General features: G+C 35.5%; 1 protein-coding gene across 9 annotated transcripts in view; it reads right to left on the reverse strand.

Moving 5' to 3' along the window:
- Nucleotides 1-19,677, reverse strand: part of LOC306876396 (tensin-1-like) — a 230,550-nt gene that overhangs the window by 53,095 nt on the left and 157,778 nt on the right. For 7 of the 9 annotated variants that reach the window (XM_079427510.1, XM_079427511.1, XM_079427514.1 and 4 more), the window contains 6 exons: nt 11,893-11,942; nt 7,535-7,706; nt 7,223-7,273; nt 7,005-7,127; nt 4,570-4,634; nt 4,071-4,154 (listed from right to left, as the gene is read on the reverse strand). In XM_079427510.1, the coding sequence (XP_079283636.1) occupies nt 4,071-4,154; nt 4,570-4,634; nt 7,005-7,127; nt 7,223-7,273; nt 7,535-7,706; nt 11,893-11,942 (545 nt within the window). Of the gene's footprint in view, nt 1-4,070; nt 4,155-4,569; nt 4,635-7,004; nt 7,128-7,222; nt 7,274-7,534; nt 7,707-11,892; nt 11,943-14,781; nt 15,015-19,677 lie in introns of those variants that run through there. The other 2 variants (XM_079427515.1, XM_079427518.1) reach the window with 2 other exon arrangements.

A 19,677-nucleotide genomic window follows, 5' to 3' on the forward strand; every position in this document is an offset into this window, starting at 1 on the left:
TGATCAATAACAGTAATTGAAGCAATCAGAAAGATAAATGAAAGATAGCTTGTATTCATTATCCTTCTTACGCTTTCTGTGATAACTAACGGACTAAATATATATATAACAATTTGTTAACATTTGTTCATTAACATTTGTTTGTTACCAGGAACAGTATATGCTTACAATATGTCTACAAAAAATAAGAATAATTAATATTTACTGTATATTTATATTTTTACCATTTTTAAATAAGCTACCATTTTAACAGCATATTAGTTTTGCTGCAGAAAACGTTCCTAAAATCATGAGATTTGAATGGTATTGCTATTGACTACTGAAACCTGTTTAGGAAACACAGATGCACCTGTTGTATAAACTCGCTGAGTGTGTGAAAGTCTTGGGTTTCAAGCAAAAGTTCTGTTCAAAAAGTTCTGCTCTGTTCAAAGGTGGAGACTCTCATCTGATGTGAATAACTATTGCCCTATATCTATTATTTGTTCTATTACCAAAATGTTTGAGAAACTTATCTTTAATCAATTATCTCTTAATATTAGTTCTCTAAATTTTCTTTCACTATTTAATCGGGTTTTAGACCCAATTTTTCCACTACTACTGCCCTTTTAAAATTCACAAATTATGTGTTCTCATCCTTTGATAAAGGCCAAGCCACAGGGGCCTTTTCATCGATCTTTCAAAGGCTTTTGATATGGTCAATCATTACCTTTTTCTCAATAAATCTTCCATTGGTTTAAATAGGAATGCTCTTCTTTGGTTTAATGCTTACTTGCATAATAGGCGTCAGTATGTTGTATACCAAGGTTTTCAGTCTGATTACTCGATTGTTGAAAAAGGTGTTCCTCAAGGTTCTACTCTAGGTCCACTACTTTTTTCTATTTTTATTAATGATTTATCTCAAATATGTTTAAATTGTTCTGTACATCTCTATGCTGATGACACTGTTATTTACACCACTAATTCTGACCTGTCGCAAATCCAGAACTCTTTACAATCTGATTTTAATCTGATTCAAAAATGGTTTCATAACAATATGCTTATATTGAACAAGAAGTCGTCTTGCTGTATGTTACTTGGCACATGTCGGTGCCGTTCCTTTTCTTTTGATTTGAATATTACTTTTGATGATGGTTTATCTCTTGAGGCTGTTGATTCATTTAAATATCTTGGTCTTTGGATTGACCCTGAACTTACTTTCAAGCCTCATATTGATTATATTGTTAACAGAACATATGGTTGTTTGCGCTTACTTTATCGTTCAATTAATTGTTACATGTCAAGTTAGGAAAATAATTATTTTTCAGGTTATATTACCTCTTATGCCGATATAGTTTATCAAAATACCTCTGATACTTATTTGAAGCCTCTTAATGTGGTTTATAACTCTATGTAGATTTGTGTTAAGGTGTCCATTACACCATAAATCAAGAAGACAATTTCATTGGTTTCTGTTTATTTTTAAATGTGTTTATTATGATTGTCCTTGGTCTCTGAAACAGTGTTTGATTCCATGTAGATATTCGTATTCACTTAGACATTTTTTTCTTTGTTCCCAGAATTTTTAGTGAAGCAGGACATAGGTCTTTTTAATTTAAAGCTCCTTCCGATTGGAATAATCTTCCCCAATCTTTGAGATCTGTTACTTCCCTTTATTGCTTTAGGTTGTTTCTATTTTCTCATCTTAAATTAACTTGTGTATGCTTGTAAGTTTTCTTATGTTGATTTTGTTTATGTGTGACATTGATTGTTTAGTAACCCTGCTGTGGGTGTGGGGGACTGGTTGAGCATGTCTTCTAGTTTGTGTATGTGTTGCGTACATGTTTTGTGTGGTTGTCTTGTTTATGTTGTAATATTTTGTCTTTTGGACCCCCTTGAAAATGAGATGTCACATCTCAAGGGGCTATCCTTTCAATAAATTCAAAATTCAAATACATATTAATCTAATATGTAATCTAATAAAGTCTTGTTACATAACATGCTATCTAAACTGTTGTGAAGATCATTGAGGGTCATGAGACTTTTTGATCTGCAGTCGTGTCCAATGCCTTAGCACAGATGTTAGGTTTTATAAACAGGAAAAAGCATTTTTCTTCTTGAAGGTTGAGGCCGTGTCCCAGGAGAGGGACAGTGACCAGCACTTCTGCATCTTCCTGGCCAAATGCCCGAGGCCTGGTTTCCCATGAACACTCAGTTCCTATCAACATTCAGGCCTCTCTATTCCAGAAGAGCAGAACGGCAGAAATCATATGCTGCTTCTTTCCTCCTGGAGCAAAGCTCTTACCATGACTCTGCCTTTCCATTTTCCATGAAGGGAGCGCAAGTATGTGCCCCAATGAAATCTAGTTTTAATGAAGCCTGAAGTGCCAGTCCTTCCATACACAGATGGAATGCCTGATTCTGTAAAAGCTGCACATCCGTGGCCAAGTGTTCCCTTATGAGGCATAAATGGGTGAGTAGGGGTGTGTACTAAAGCACAACGCGTACGTACACTTATATCAGTGCCTTTGGGTATGAAACTATACAATGGAGTTAAAAAATCTGTGAAACTACTAGTGAAAATATTTATATGGTACATTCTTTTCTTTAATATATCATTTTTCATTCACAATCAGCATTGCAATGTTGCGTCAATGGAAGTGAGAACATCTGACTGTCTAAGCAAAGAGTCATTTGATCAATGCCACTTATTTTGCTTATTTGATTAGTGACCTAATAATAGTGCAAAGTATCAAATATTCCTTTTTGCACATAATTCATCCTTGTTTAGAAATGTGAAAACAACCAAGATTGGTCTTGTTTTTGACTCCACTGTACATATAAAGCTAAACAACAGAATAGATGACACTGGCAACCACTTACGTCTAATTATAACTCAGGAAATAACAACACCACAAACGGCCGGCATCCCAAACATGGCTTTCCAGCGTCTCTCCAGCACATATTTGTGAAATTATCATTCTTTAGGAATTCTGACGTACATATCTTCCACAGCTAGGACGTGCAGATTTGAGCGTTTGAGAAATGAGGATGAATTTGGCAAGGTAAAAACATTCCAGTGTAAATTATTAATTATCTACTAAAGAAAAATATACAAAAATACAAAATACTGTATATTTATGCAAACATGCATACTACCATGTAAAGTCTGGGGTCAGTTAGATTTTTTATGCTTTTGAAAGAAGTCTCTTATGCTCAGCAGTGCTGCATTTATTTTATCAAATGTACAGTAAAAAATTTGAAATATTATTACAATTTACAATATGTTTAAAAATGTAATTTATACCTGTAATGAAAAGCTGAATTTTCAGCATCATTACTCCAGTCTTCAGTGTCACATGATCCTTCGGAAATCTTTCTAATAGCTGCTCAACAAAAATTTCAAAAAAATTTGTGGAAATAATGAATTTTTTTTACAATTCTTTGATGAATAGGACGTTTAAAAGAACTGCATTTCTTTTAAAATAGAAATTGTAACGTTATAAATGTCTTTGTTATCTTTATTAATGTAAATATCTTTGTTGTCTATTAATGTGCCCTTGTAAAATAATTCATTTTTCACTGACCCCAACATTTTGAATCATAGTATACTGTATATGCCTATATAAATTTACTATTTATTATTTTTTAACACACACACACAAAAAAAATGTTACCAATAAAATGGTATTATTTATCCCAGTATCTGCCATTGCAGTGAGTGAGTCGAGCTGCGACTGCAGAAATAATTTGAGCACATTTGATCTAAGACCAGTTGTAGTGAAAGATATGTAATTTGCATATACAATAGTGGTGCAACATAAAGTAGTTTTACTTTTAATATCATACCATACTACCATACTACCATACTTTTAATAACATACCATACTACCATAGGGGTTAGTTAAACAACACATAACCTAACTTAAGCTAGCAAAACTATACAGGCATCGTTTGCATGTTTGGAGGTGTGTTATCAGCAGGGTGAAGCACATAAATCTGAACAATAGCTGAAGCTGATTGCTCACAATGAGGGTCAAACTCATAAAGCACAAAGATAAGAGGTCAGATGGGGAAAACAAAGCACCACTGACCTTCTCTGGGAGGGTTGACCCACAGGAAGCACTTTATCTTCATAAAAGCGCTTCATGGCAAACCTGTCCAGAGCCTGGTCTGCACTGCAGAGGCAAAGGAAACACGCACATTTTTGTAAACAGTTAGGTCATTTTCTCCAATACAAAACAACAACAACAACAACAACATATTCATAATAAGTATCTTTGTCTTGATTTCCAGGAAAGTATTTATCTGTGCTTCTTGAATTTACTGGAAGCTTTTTATCCATAAAAATAGCATGAATACACTTTTTGCATCAGGGACGAATTTGATCAGCACTTAATTTGAGTCTTGAGACAAATCCGCCTTTGTAAAGTGATGCTATTCGGCAGTTGTTTTTCCCACCGCCCCCCGCTCATGTGTTACCTAATGCATGGCCAGTCTTGTGATGTGGGATTAAGGTCTTTCCATAACAAGTGCTCAGAGGAGCATCTTTAATTCTATAAACACAGACAGTACGCTGTCTGCACGTCTTACCTTGCTGATATGTTGCTGTAATGCATGTACGCAGCCACAACTACCCCGGTTCGACCTCGGTTTCCCTGCAGGACGAGAGGGAGATGGGATTATCAAATCAATGCAATACATTATTTCATGTCTCTATTATTATTATTTAACTCAATTTTTCAAGTGGAAATCATATTAGTTTGTTTATTTTGATATATGTTACAATTAAGTGAACTTCTAGCATGAAAAATTGGCAGTTTATTTATTAATTTATCAGTTCTTCATTTTTATAATTAAAAGAATACAAACAAAACATTTCTCAAGAATAAAGATTTAATAAATTTACATTTCAATATAATAATTTTATAGGTTTTTCCTGTCCTAAAGATCTTTTTTTACCCTGTTAGTTATTTGTCACACCCTTTTAAAGGAAGTGACATCATCTTTTGTTGGGAAAACTGTATCGCAAATTTTAGCAATTGATAAATTATGAGATGTTTCATGGTATTAATTAGTGTTACCACACAAAACATTAAATTGTGTTGTGTGCAAATTATAGAAATTAAAGTAGTATGTATAATAATATCATAAAAATATGAAAAACATAATTTTTTATTTATATTATTTATATGATATGAATGACACCATAAAATAATTAGCGTTAAAACTATTTAAAAAATGTTTGTTAATTAAAATAAAATAATAAAAAATACAACAAACTTGTTTTATTTCTAAGCTAAAGCACTATACACTAAAACTGAAAAGAACAAAACTAAAACTGTAATTAAAAGAATAATAATAATAAAACAAAATAGTTTTTAAATATGTCTAATAAAACCAATAAAAACACAAAACAAAATTTCTAAAACTAAACTAAATTTGAAAATGTAAATGGAATATATAAAAATAAAAAATCAAAGAATTAATAAATACTATAATGCTACATTATGTTCTAATACTAATGTAACACCGTTCCAGAGTTCAAAAGGTACTTTAGAGCATGAATAAGCAAAACTTTATGATACATCAGGTCAGCAAAGAACTTAAAACGAACGATTTCATGTATGGTTTGGTTATGAGTCATTTTAAACACACAGTTGTGTTCTTTCTGAATGAGTGAACATTTCCACCATCAAGCCATCGCCTCGTGTATCCACTGTTACAAAGAACAACACAAGTTGCCATAACATTGCAGTGTTTATGGTTTCCTGTTAAAAAGGCAGCATATTTGCATTTAAGACATTTCTGGCCATTTATAAATCCAGATCACAACCTCTCTTGGCAGCGCTGCACTTCTTAAAGCTCTCATGGAGCGCTAGTAACGGGTAAGATGCGTCTTGAGGGTGTGGAAAGACTCGGGTCTGTTTGAAATCAAGTGAGAATACAGTGAAAACGATTTCTAAAAGCACTAGACCCATATCAGGACAGACCTTCGAGCCATTGAGAAGGTAACCCACAAATTCCACAAGAAGCTGTTTTTCCTGATGTTTATACTCACGGACAGGATCCCTTTCATTAGCGACGCACTTAACGATACCACTATCCTCAAAAACAACAAGAAACATTTTACAATCTAACTTCAAAACGCGTTGTCAACATTCTAATGTTTGTAAGTGGTAACCAGCTATGTGACTTAACCAGATCAGAAGGCTAAATTCAAATGAATTGTTTAAGAAAAAAGATTTGCTTGAACCTCAAGACAGGGTCAAGCAAAGGGTTTGAAAACAATGGGCAAGTATTAACTTTACAAGTAAAATCAGTCATGTTTTCACAAGTAAAGACCCTGCAATTGCATCATAAAACACACTGTCCAGACCACCATGACCTTTAATGACCCCACACCACCCCAGGTTATTAAGAGCTGCCTGAGAACGCCATCTACTGACAAACCACTATGGCTGCTATTTACAGTAACGACAATGTGCAGATGGAAAAACATAGATACTACGGCTCTGTTTCAAAACCTAGTGAGCTGTCCTGCTGGCTACTACCTAGGGAACATCATATTCCTCATCAAGATTCATAAGATTCAAATCACAACGGATTTCAATAGAGTTAGCATGTTGCTACACTAACAACACAATATTTTAATAAGCACAAAAACAGGCCTTTTAGTAGAACTGTAATGTACTTATCTTAACCGATAGTTTAATTTATATTTATATTATATTATATTATTTAAATATGTATATATATATATATATATATATATATATATATATATATATATATATATATTATTTTTTTTTATTTTTTTTTCATTTATTTGTAAATTACATTATGCAATTGTCCGTTGAATAACTTTTTGGAGCAGCCTTTGTATCAGTAGTGTACTTATAATATCTTAAATTCCATCTCACTTGGTTTTTTTTACATACTGTGTGACATTGTGATGTTTCTTGCTAGTATTACCAAAAAACATGTCTCCCATTCCCAAAACAGAAAAAGCACAAATGAAACAGTACCTTATTGTGTAAGACCACCACATTGTGACTGTCTGCGTTCATCCAAGTGTCCATGGCTTTGCAGATGCTGCAGATCTTATCCAGGGCTGGAGCATGATGGTCCGGCCAGCCAAAATCCAACACCTTACGCAAACAAACACACAGGAGCGCGAGTAAGAACAAAGGAACAAACATCTCCACATTAGATAACTTAAAAAATGAAAGTAAATACTACTAACTTTGGGATTCAGCTTGGAGATATCATAGCGCTTTTCACTGAGGTTGAAGAGCTGAAAAAAAAATAATTTTTAAGTTAATAAAAACAATAAAACCAGAAATAAATATAAATATATATCTTAGTATAATAATAAAAATAAACATAAATAAATATATGATAATGAAAATAAAAATACAATTTTAAATAAATTCTATGAATATAAAGGTTTGAATTTTTTTTTTTTACTTTTTTTTCCCCCCAAAGTCTGTGATAGTATTGCAGCTACTAATACACTTATTTTAGTTCTCAAAGCTATTGAGTTTTGAGGTCTCACCAAGTAGTTGTCACCATGTTTGGAGCGTAGCATGGTGGCGACCTCCTTTATGTTAGCGCTGTAGCTCGGCTCTTCTACATTACTGGGGAAGGTCACAGAAATGATGCGCTCTGTGATGTAGACCAGGTCCACCTCATAGTTTTCCTCCATGGCCTGGATCAAACTCAAGCTCCTGCAAAAACCAGAAGATCAGAGAATGGATAACTTCAGGAATTACAACTCATGTCTACAACCCTTGGTGTGCAACGAAGGCAATTCACAAGTCACAACATTCGCTCAAGCACAAGCAAGTCTTGTGTCTCAGCACATAACATCACGAAATCATCACATTTTTCCTGAAGAACGTCTCACCTCAAACATGTCAGCGCTGAACAGTCTATTAAAGCATATCTGATGTTCAGTATGGCTTGAATAAAATATAGTGGGGAAAGATTGATCGCAGAGATAAACAAAGGAGATATGAAAATGTCCTGCATTCCCTGTGTGCAGCAGGGCAGACCAAAGAAAACAATTTGGTCACTGGTGAGGCGTAAGCCTGCCAAGGATGTAACCACAATCAGGCCCCCCATCTGTGACCTCACTCTCTCCTCAGGTCTGGATTTCAAGGCAATCAGAGAGAAGTACAGCCATCTTTTAATCTAGGGCTTTGTTCCAAAACATAGTGAGATCCCTAAGTAGGCAGCATTTCAGTGTGCTCCCAAAAAATTTTCAAAAAGGTAGAATGCATTGTGACAAGCTCTATTGCAATCAATATCTTAAAAGAAAATTAAAGAAAGAAATAAAAGAACATTTTATATATAAAATGTCAGTATTGCTATTTATTATGCTTACATTTATATATATGTATTCAAAAATTCAATACATATTAATATTTGTGTGTAAATAAATTAGGGATGCACGATATTTATCGGGCCGATAAATTATCGACCGATATTAGAGAAAATTACGTCATTTTTATTGCTCCGATAAATAAATTAAATCCGATAACTAGATCCGATAAAGTATGCTTGCTGGTAAATCAATCAATCAGCCTGATTTATCTGAGATTCCACTTCTTTCCGAGTGCAAGTGATTGCAGCTTTAAACTGCAGTGACTCTCAGCATGTGTTGTGCTCATTACGTCATCATTTGCGAACATGTCTTCGGCGGTCTGGAAGTTTTTCTCGGTGGCAGAGGAGGACAATGCCATTGCTATTTCCAACGCGTGTTCAGCAAGGATTCCGAAAGGAGGAAAAAAGGCATCAAGTAGGGTGGTGACAGTGAGGAAATTTTCCCACTGGTTAATCGACGTGTGTCAACACCTTACCGGTATCACCTCGGTGGATGGGGGGTGGACGTCGTTTGAGTCTTCTCTCTTTTAAAAGAAAATAAAAAGCTCTGTGCGCGTTTTATTTTCACTTTTAAATTAGTGTCAATTCGGCATCAAGCAGTTGTTTGTCAGTCAGCTCGACTCTCTCCTCAGGTGATAAATGAAATCTGATCTGTGATGCGTGACTGTTGTTAGTTCACAAAAATGAACCGAAATACATGCCTCACAGACATGATAAATATATCTAAAGAAAGCTTTAAATTGCTACTTAGCGAAATAAATAAAAACAAAAACAAAAACTATTTAATACAATCGTTATCCGTGAAGATTCACTTCTCTCTAAAGGCGCGTCTAACCAGGAGATGGTGAATCCTTACTATTTCCCCCCGGACACATTCATGGTAATTACTTTTGCTGGGGCTTTTTCTTTATTGTGTGTATTTGAAGCAGAACTCTTCAGCTGTGCTGACGGCTCACTGCTGCTGCGGGACACTAAACACCTTCGAGTCGCTCTTGACAGTCGTGGCACGGACTCGTGTTGTTTCCACCTGCGCGGCAATTTTTTTCAGCAATAATTGATGGAAGTCTAAAATATAAAAATGAGGAGAAGCCTAAAACAGAAGAAGGCCCAGCCCGCGTCTGAGCTATGATGTTAAAATTGCCCCGAAGCCCGGCCCTAGGGACATAAAAAAGTAGGAGCCCAATTTTAAATTAATAATAATAATAATTGGGGGCTAAAAGTGTGTTGTAATGCAAGCGTTACTGAACATGTACCGAGTAAAATACCGAGTAAAATATTACTGAAAATTGATTAGTAATGCCTTACACTACTGCGCTACAGCAAAAAGTTATGTTACTGTAATGCATTACTTTTGTAACGCCTTACTCCCAACACCCCAACACTGGTTAAAGACAATATAACTTTCTCATCCTCATTTTTATAATTTACTTTAACATTTACATTGTTAGTTTTGCAACATGCTACCACCAAGCTTTACTGAAATCATGAGCTTGCTTGCGGTACACTTCAATAGTGAGCAGTGCTATTTGTACAGTATGTTGCCTTAAAAGTCAACAAGTAGGGACCAGAGAGTAAGGCAGCTCACTATGATTTCGAAGAAAGCATACAAACCTTGAGTAAATGAGGGCCAAAGTGCTTGAACTCGGGCAGTCTATCTTTTGGAAAGATACCTGTTGGTGAGGCCCATTTTTAGCCTTGAAAATCTGGATTTCGTCATGTTTTCTGGGCATTGCAGCCACAGTAAATCATGTAAATCTCTCTATGGCTGATTTTAATCGAAAAGCGGTTTGATTTCAGTGCATGTTGGAGAAATAAATGTAAATAAAGCATGATTGTGAGAGGTACATGACATAAACACTGTACTTGCCCCACAGCCTGGGAAAACATGCACAACATTGCACAACTCTCAGGAGATTCTGGCTGATCTTAGTGTGTGGAAAATAAGGGCGTAACAACCCCTGAACAGTCCTTTAATGTTAAGGATTTCCCCCGATTCCACAATCATTTTAGAAGGCCAAAAGTTGTGTGAATTCGTTCACTTTTAAACAAACATATTCACTAACCTTATTCAATAAACACAAATAATCTAAAGTCTATTTGTCTATAACTTTCATACTAAAATTGGAAGTAGTTTTTAAGTGATGATCAAACAATGGCAAAGAAGTAGATGATTTCAGGTATGTGGATCTCAAATGCTTTTCATAGATTCCGTGGGCATGTTTGCACTGTTACCTGATTTGCATAATTCCTGAGCCGAATGGTAGCTAAAACAACACGGATAGCGCATACAAATAAAATAGCGCTATCAGTGGGTGCAATTCATTCTACAGAACTGAACTACAGTACAGTATCTACTGCACAAACTCCATCTACCAATGAAAACAGGAATGTGCTTTTTGGCAGAAAAACAACGTGTTCCAAAGGACCTCATTTTAAGGTTGTGTCCAAACGGAGAGTTTCCCAAAACAAGAGACAAATAAAATAGCAGCCCATGTAAATAAAAAGCAAAAATTCCCCCTGGTAGCTGAAATGGGAGCTATTTCTAGTGGTGAAATTTACAAAGCGTCTTCTCACAGCCTGGCATGAACACAACCAACAGCTGAGAGACATAAGACCATCGGAATGGATCAGAGATCATCTCTGGTGTTACATAACGTGAGATTAATCTTTCATTTGTTTTGAATATTCTTGTCTTTTGGTTTGCATCCATCGAGTTTAAAAAAATATATATATAATAGAAAAATCAAGTGAAATTAAGTACATTTGAATCGTGTAGAAGAATCCAAAAATAGCCATAACCACATTTTTATGTAATATACTGTATAAACTTTATTTTAGTTTACCTTCTATAAATACTGATATAAATGATTACCATTATATGCAATGGCACAAACAAATCAAGATTACCACTCATTCATTTATATAGGGAAAATGAAGAGAAATAAATATATTTAGTCATTTTTAGAAAGATAAACAATCCTAAAAGTTTGTGTGTGTGTTTTTATACTTACAAAAAAGTAATCATCTTTGGCTTGAATTGTTTAGTTTTATTTCAGCTTCTTTTATTTTTTGATGTTCACAAACATTCTGGATGTTTTTTTTTTTTCCAAATAGCCTATTCCGTTGCATTTATTCTTAATTTCCCTTATAGAAATTAAGTATAGTAACAAGGATTTGTTTTTCAGTACCTGCTTTACTGCCTGTATCTATAGCAAATGATCACTCAAGTTAAACGTGCCTTTATTTATCTACTATACTGTATGTGGTAGAGAAGCCCTATTAGGGCATTATAACTTCTGAAGACATTATATCTCTGAAGATTGTGTAGATGCTTTAAAGAGTGTTTATTTATCGTACACATAAACTGCAATAAAGAATGTGAGACTGATCCAAGCAGAGTCAAATGTCAACTGGCACTGGATTTAGGAATGCTATGACTATCCCTTGAGATGTTCACTATAGCAGCATACAGCAACACATGAGATACTGACTGAACTGATTTCTGATGAAGACAAAGACATCTCTTACCTAGATGGTCTACGTCGAGACTCCATGCTCTTGGAGGATTTGGTTGAGCCCTTAAAGAAAAGAAAATTCTAATTAGGATCATGAAAAGTTGAAAGTAGGATCATGTAGTTGAGTAAAGCCAGTGTATGAACTAGATTTATGCTTCCTGAAGGAAACAGTCAGACAAAAACAGAGGTAAAGTTTAAGGACATCACATCCAGTGTCCCATTGTTTTCTGTTAAGGCACAACAATGTTTTTAAAAAATCAGAAAAGGTGCATGAAGGGGGCTTCATGATCATGTGTGACAAATTGCATGCTGCCATGTGAAAAAATGTGCATTCTTAATGGCCACATCTGTATGACAATCAACACAGTGCAACAGACACAACATCTATGCACTGTAAATGTGTATATATGTCTAAATATAGAAGCAAGACAAGATCGGAATTGCAAGCAGTTCTAACATTCTATCAATGCAAGTCAAAGTAAGATTCTCAGACTTTGATCTTTATTCTTAAAGCATACATTTTGAAAATCCAATTTTTTAAATGGTTGATATAATGCTAATATATTCACAAAATGACCATAAAGTTGTTCAAAAATAATTATATTATTTTTCAAAATTCTATTTAAATATATATATATATAGTTGCGAAGAACATATATAGAACTGACACAACATACAGCAAACTCTCTGTTGTGCCTATATGCAGCACAACAGAGTATAAGCATCTCAAAATGACCAAATCATGTCCAGTTATTAGGCCTGGCTGATAAAGTAGTCTATCACTAATAATGATCGCACAAATGCAGTTTCCAGATGTTTTTACCCCATTTCCTGTTTAAATATGACCGTAAACCCATTATCCTCAGGGGAGGTTTACTGTTCATCTCCAGAGCTCGGGCTGTTCTGCTGACTACACCAATGAAAAGGCCATTTGTTTGGACAATTACCTTTGGGTTTGTGTTTATCTGTATATAAAACTGTTGATACAGAGCTGATGTGAGCGTGTAGGTCTGTATCTCACACTGAGCATGTCTTCTTAGCTGCATAAATGCAATGAAGTGAGGAATGAAATAAAATGGATTTCACACAGGAGACACTGAAAGCTGTAATTTCTCTACTATACTTGGTTTGGTGCGGGTAGTGGAGCAAAAATACACTTTTCACCTGTAAAATGACATTTAGAGACCAAGAAAAGTCAAAATGTTAATGGTCTCTCTCGGAGTCTCACAAAAGCAGGATAAGCCTTGAAAGATGCGTGGTTTACGATGACCATCTAAATGACATACTAGTGCATGACTGACATGACTAAAAAGGAACAATGCTTACTAAGAAAACCCAGAATCCAACGTATAATTACACACAGTGCTGGGGCCTTTTCTAGAAACTGTATGGACTTTGCATGTGTTTTCCCATATGTAGCAGTTTTGGAATAGTATAGAACAACTTAAAGGAAATGAAATTATGGGAAAATTTCAAGTTCAAATGTCGCCAATAACAAAACAACACACTGAGGTTTGAACCTGGGGAATTTGCTGGGAACTGGGAAATTGCTTAATGAGTATTGCCTAGCATAATATTTTAAAAGCAGTACATAAAAAATAATTTACTATAGGAATTACCAAGAATATAATGTACTGTCTAACAAAACTTATTTGGAATTTCATTTGGTTGAAAAAAAAATGCAAAAGGAATAGCTATGGAGTGAAAATAGTATCAAATCCTCCCACAAATTGTGGGAGGATTTGATACTGTTTTCACTCCATACATAGCAAAATGACTGTTTTCAAACAGTTTTCCTAAACCAATTTGCCATTGCTTAGCAAACAGATAGTCCCACCCCAAACTCTTGCCATCGGTCAATGCTGCTGTGTTGGACTGGTCAAGATCCAAAAACAAAAAACATTACAAACTGTACACACATCACCTAATTTCCAGGACTTTTCCAGGTCTGGAAATTACAACACTAGCCGTGGGAACCCTCAACATTTTATTTAATGAATCTTTAAGCACTTAAAGAAACAGTTCACCTAAAATGAAACTCTGTCATCATTTACTCAACATCATGTCATTCCAAACCTGTATGATATTTTTAAGAACGTGTCAGTGTTTTTGTCCATACAATGAAAGTCAATGGGGTCAAAAGTCAATCCTCCCATTGTAGGCACAAAAACACCAATCTAAAAAGTCATACAGTTTTGAAACGACATGAGGGTGAGTTGCAGAATTATAACTATTTGGTGAGCTCTCCCTTTAAAGAGCATTCATTAAAAGTAAAATGTTCCCATAGCGTTCATTTCCTAAATAATTCTCCTTTCCAAGAAGCCAGTGAACTCTACTACAATATTGCTTGCACTTATAGTATTTAGAGCCCAATCGAGCTTTCAATGAACAGACTGTAAAAGACCATTAACACATTTTGCAGTGTAACACACTTTTTGTGTGTACAGATTACCGGGCCAGGCCATTATGAACAATCATAAAACACAAGGAAATACAAATAAGCCATACTAAGACAGACTGCCAAAGTTGCTCACTTATAGCCTGAAAAATCCATTGCGACACACTCGAGTAAAACACCCTGGCATTGCAATCCCCCTCTATCCATCTGCAGGGTTCACCTTCCATCTCTCGCCACACGGTGCCCGGCTCCAAAAACATTCCCTTAATCAGCCGATAATTGCGACCCCCAAAAGGACGGCCAAGAAAGGGTGGGTGGGGGGTTGGAGGGGGTCTCAGCCAGGCTTGATCAAAACCAGCTGGAAACGCTGCTTTTGAGCGGCCCTGACAAATAAACGATCAGAGAGCGCAGGGACTAAAGCGGGGAGAGCTTTGAGGAAAAAGTTGCTTACAAAACCTACAATCCAGAAAGGAGTGAAAGTTCAGCGGAAACCCGAAGGCCTACCTTGAACAGGTAACCCGTACTCCACCTCCAAGCATCGCGAAGGGAGGACAAACGCCTCCGTAGAGAGCCGCTGGGATTCATGGTTGGGAATTAACACTTCCCTTCTCCTAGCAGTCCCCTTTTCCTGAAGCGCGCCCCACGTTCCCGGCTCTATTTTGGTTCTGCGCTGTGCCGAGGATGCCGCATGCCTGGCGTCAAACTCAAGCGGACCGCAGCTTTCTTCCTTCTCCCACTCCAAGAGTTACTCTTTCCCTTGTTTTGTTCACTCCTGCCTCCTTCTCCGGCCCCTCCCTTTTCCCCGGCACGTCTCCCCTCCCTCTTTCCCATGCTGTGCATGTGTGTGCTGCTGCCACCCGCGTTTGTTTGGATCTTCGGTCTAGCCTTTGCTCCCTCTCTGGGTCACACATTCAGCAGCTGACTGGAGGAGATGATCATCCCAACCTCATGGCTTCAGCTATTCACAGTTGTGTCACCTCCAGTAAACCACGGCCTATCACCTCCCTTTCCACTAGAATACAAATGTATGGTTTTCTTTTTCATTTAAAGTGGTCAAATCAAGCGGCTTTTTTATGCATAGTTTTTATCCCTGAGGTCCACTTAGGATGCTAAAAATAGCCGTAATTTAGTTTTTCATGAGTGTTTTCCATCCTCTCGCTGACCTTGAAGCAAGCTATGTACTTTTGGTACCATGTCTAAAAGAGATTTCTATGTAAACGTTCACATGTGAAATTGACCCCTTTTACAGAATGTGATGGTGTTTCCACAGTTATTAACAATTGCAAATTTAACAAAGTATTAAGATTATTATTTTAAATAACTACATAATGGTATTTTACAGTCTGTTCATTTGAAGTTTAATTAGTCTTTGAATGCTATAAAGATTTTATTTTCCTACACTGAAAAAAATAGGTGTATGGTTTACTTTAAAGGAAGGAGCTTATACATTTCACAAATAATTACACAGAAATGACAAGTGAAAAGTATGACAATGACAAGTACCATTAAATTACATAAAATTTTGACTGAAATAGCATATTCTTGTAGTACTTTATATTGTCATTTAAAAATTGTAGTGTACATGTATAATATTACACTTTGTGTTAAACCTTGATATTAAATTACTGTATGAGTGATTCTAACGCAAGGGCTGAAGGAGGGATGGCACAGCGTTCTCTTTTCTGACCGCTATAATCAAGCTCTTGATATTTTTTTCCTCATTTGGAAAGTCATAGAAATGCTTTTGCACTATTTCTACTGAAGCAAATGGGAACACAAAAAAATATTTGTGTTCTAGTTTCCATTGAACACTATAGAAGTTCACCCAACTATGATGACTTCTGCTTATGAGAACCCCAGAAATGTGAAAAGGATTACACATCGGTTGCACATTTTCTGTCGTGTCTAATACAGTTACATACTACTGCCTTGTCCTTCAAAAACAGTCTTTCCAAAAGCCTGCATTGTATTGTGACACATTCACAAAACACATCTGCACTGAAATGTGCTGTGCACACTGTTAAATCCCATTTCAATTAGCTTCAAAATCACTAATATGCTAGTGCACACTTAAAAGTTGAGAAAATGCACAAAAACTGAAAAAAAGAGAAGAAAAAAATATAGATAGATAGATAGATAGATAGATAGATAGATAGATAGATAGATAGATAGATAGATAGATAGATAGATAGATAGATAGATAGATAGATAGATAGATTCATAGATAGATAGATTCATAGATAGATAGATTCATAGACAGATACATAGATCTTGAAGAACTAGAAGTTCTATTGTTTATACATAATACAATTTATTATATAAAATAATATAATCTGCCCAACTTCCTCTATTGTCTGCTGTGGCTGGATGGACCAAGTTGTGAAACCTGAATAGGTGTTGTTGATGTGTAAATGTGGGCAGTTTTATGCTGAATGTGATAATCAGTTTGACGTCAATGTTGTATAAGTTCAGAAACAATTTTTGAACATGTTTCTTCAATAAATGCTCTTTTTGTACTAGGAAGAAAGTTTAGAGTTCTCAGAGTTACAGTATGCTTTCAGAGTACAATGAACTCTTTATCTCAAAAGATGAGGAAAAATGTGATTCCTCATAATATGACTCATCTAAATCAGAGCCAGAAGGAATAATAAGTCCAATGGCTATACTCAAACCAAAGACATTTTCAAAATATCTCTATCACAATCACTGCTTCAGGAGAATTATGGTCTAAATGAGAAATGAGAGAAAAAGACAAACATGTTATCAAGCTCTGTTTGAAAAATAAGCTCTGAGCTAAAACAAAAAAAGCATGCCACAGGAAGTCATATGACAAACTGATCTTCAGATTCAAAGGGTTTGCTATTGTGAATCAAAGACGTCCGCAGAACCACAACCAACTGACCGTGAGAGACCCTAGAGGTGAGGGTGGTGCACATCTCCCATGATGCCTCAAGAATGAGTAATACTGCCTGAGACAGCTGCAAACACACATTACTCTAAACATCTAGAGAGCTATATTTCACATTATTTACAGAAATGCAAAATGCCAAGAATAATGTAGCATGATGAACGGCTAACGAGATATTTTCATTCACAGCAATATCCAGCGGTTTGGCATCAGGAGCCTATAATTAATAATTATAGTCTGAAATAATTAAAAATGCAAAAGAACACAATCATGTTATGTTTAATGTTGCTTGGTTAAATCTCATGAGGGAGAAAATGGCTACGATTTCTATTCAGTAACTAAAAGGTTTCTAAAATTGTGCAAGTTTCTAAAACAGTGTTTTGGGTGGCACATTCCTGTCCAATTGATTAAAGAGGGAGACCAATTTGTACATGGCATGTTAACCACCCAAAACAGCAACAACAACCAGCAGTGTATGAACAGGATCAGGGGTTTATACAAAGGACACAATGGCCACATACACACTGCAGCTAAATTCGGTTGTCAGTTCACCTTTTACTCCTTAATCGCATTCTGTACACACATAATTCACTAAAATATGGGAGTGACAACCGCATTCGACAACCGCATTAACTCCTGAAAAATACAGGTAGTGACAACCGCATTTACAAAAATTCTATGCAGTGTGTATGGAACTGAACTAAACAACTACACTGTAAAAAAATTACCGTGATTTTAAAGGTAAAAAACTGTGAAAATGCTACAGTAAAAACCTGTTAAATGGTTAATGGTAAGTTCCCCTAATATATACCGTGAAAATCTGTAATAGACATTTCAGACAATTTTACAGTAAAATACAGTTTTTTGGAAGTGAAAAAGAATGTAAAATTTATAAGGAAAAACGTAAATTGACATTCCCAGAATTCCCTGCATTGCATTTCAAATTTGATGTTTTTTCTTTGAAATAAGTATGTTTCTTCTTAGTTTTTTCTTATCAGTTATGTTTATTAGGGTTGTATGTTACATGTAATGTTGTTAAATTAATGTTTATTACATATTTCAGTTTAATGATTCTCACCATGATGGTGTTTAGTGTTTGTGGGAATGACATTGTGCACCTTAGTGGCCTTCTCAGCTTGTGGAAAAGCTGCTTGTGGTGAGCTTTGGTTCATCATGTGACTTTCCAATCACCACCTGATTTTGATGGTTATAAGTGCAGGTACAAAACCGACTTCAGAATAGGTTGGTATATTAACATTACATCAGTTAAAGAAATATGTTTTTTAATTGTAAATTTAAGTTAAATTCGTAAACCCTAAAATGTTGCAACCGTATTTTTTACTGTAAAATTCTGGCAACAACAGCTGCCGTTTTTTTACCGTAAATTTTAAGGGATTTTTTTTTTTACAGTGGTTGTTAATGACATATTTGCATACGTGCATCAGTGTCTTCGTCTGTATGTGAGATGCAAGAAAATAACCGTGAAAGAAGTCTTAACTTAGCACGGGGCTAGCTGCGTTCATGTGTCAGTGTTGTCAGGTGTTGTCAAGTATCAGTGTTGCCAGATCATCATGGAAAAAAAAACAAAACAAACAAGGACAAGCACAAAAAACACTAAAACACTCAAATGCATTATGTTTTATGACACAAAAAAAAAACATCTGAGATCAACAACAGATCACTTTATTAATTTCATAAAGTGCCTAGCTTTATGAGATAAGACCAAATAGCATGCCTACAATCGCTTATAAATATGAGGACATGCCAACACTGCAAGACAGCGCTCTCTAAAGCTGTATTATTATTTTCTTCTAGCTGCTGTGAGAAAAGGCTAATGATCCACCACCTGCAGGATCCTCACATGCTATAGCCTACTAGCTGGGATAACTACTTTATGTTTACAGACGTGACGTAATGACGCAGTGCCATGCTCGAATTTCCCGTGAAAACCTACCCCTACCACTCAAATTAAAAAACATTATTATAAGCTAACCGTTGTGAATCGGGCTAAAGTAAGGTGATAGATTTGAACACTGGCTGGTTATGTACTTTCTCAAATATTGATTTCGGATCATTTTTAACCAAAAAAAGTTACGAACTGCAGCTTTAAGTTTTAGTTTGACTTTGTTTAGATTCAGTTATTTTCTAAAACTAAATGAAAATGACAAATGTTGCTTTGACACCTAGCTGAAATAAAATTAAAAATAATATTGATTTATTTAATTGTTTTTGTTTTAGTTAACAATAATAACCCTGGCTTGGCTGAAGTGAGAAAAATTATCTGTACATCTCTACCAACTGGTTGTCAAATTAACAAACACGGTGAGCAGTAATTCTACTCTAAGTGACACAGACTTACCAGTAAAGCATTTAACTTTTTGATTACTCATTGAATGGTAAATCACCAAGTTGTTTAAGGTTTCTAATATCCCCCCACTTCTCAGAGGGTTCATTACACCCATGGGTACATGCATGGCTTTGCTTTTTACAGC

The sequence above is a fragment of the Barbus barbus genome (genome assembly GCF_936440315.1).
Source record: "Barbus barbus genome assembly, chromosome: 10".
Lineage (NCBI taxonomy): Eukaryota > Metazoa > Chordata > Actinopteri > Cypriniformes > Cyprinidae > Barbus > Barbus barbus.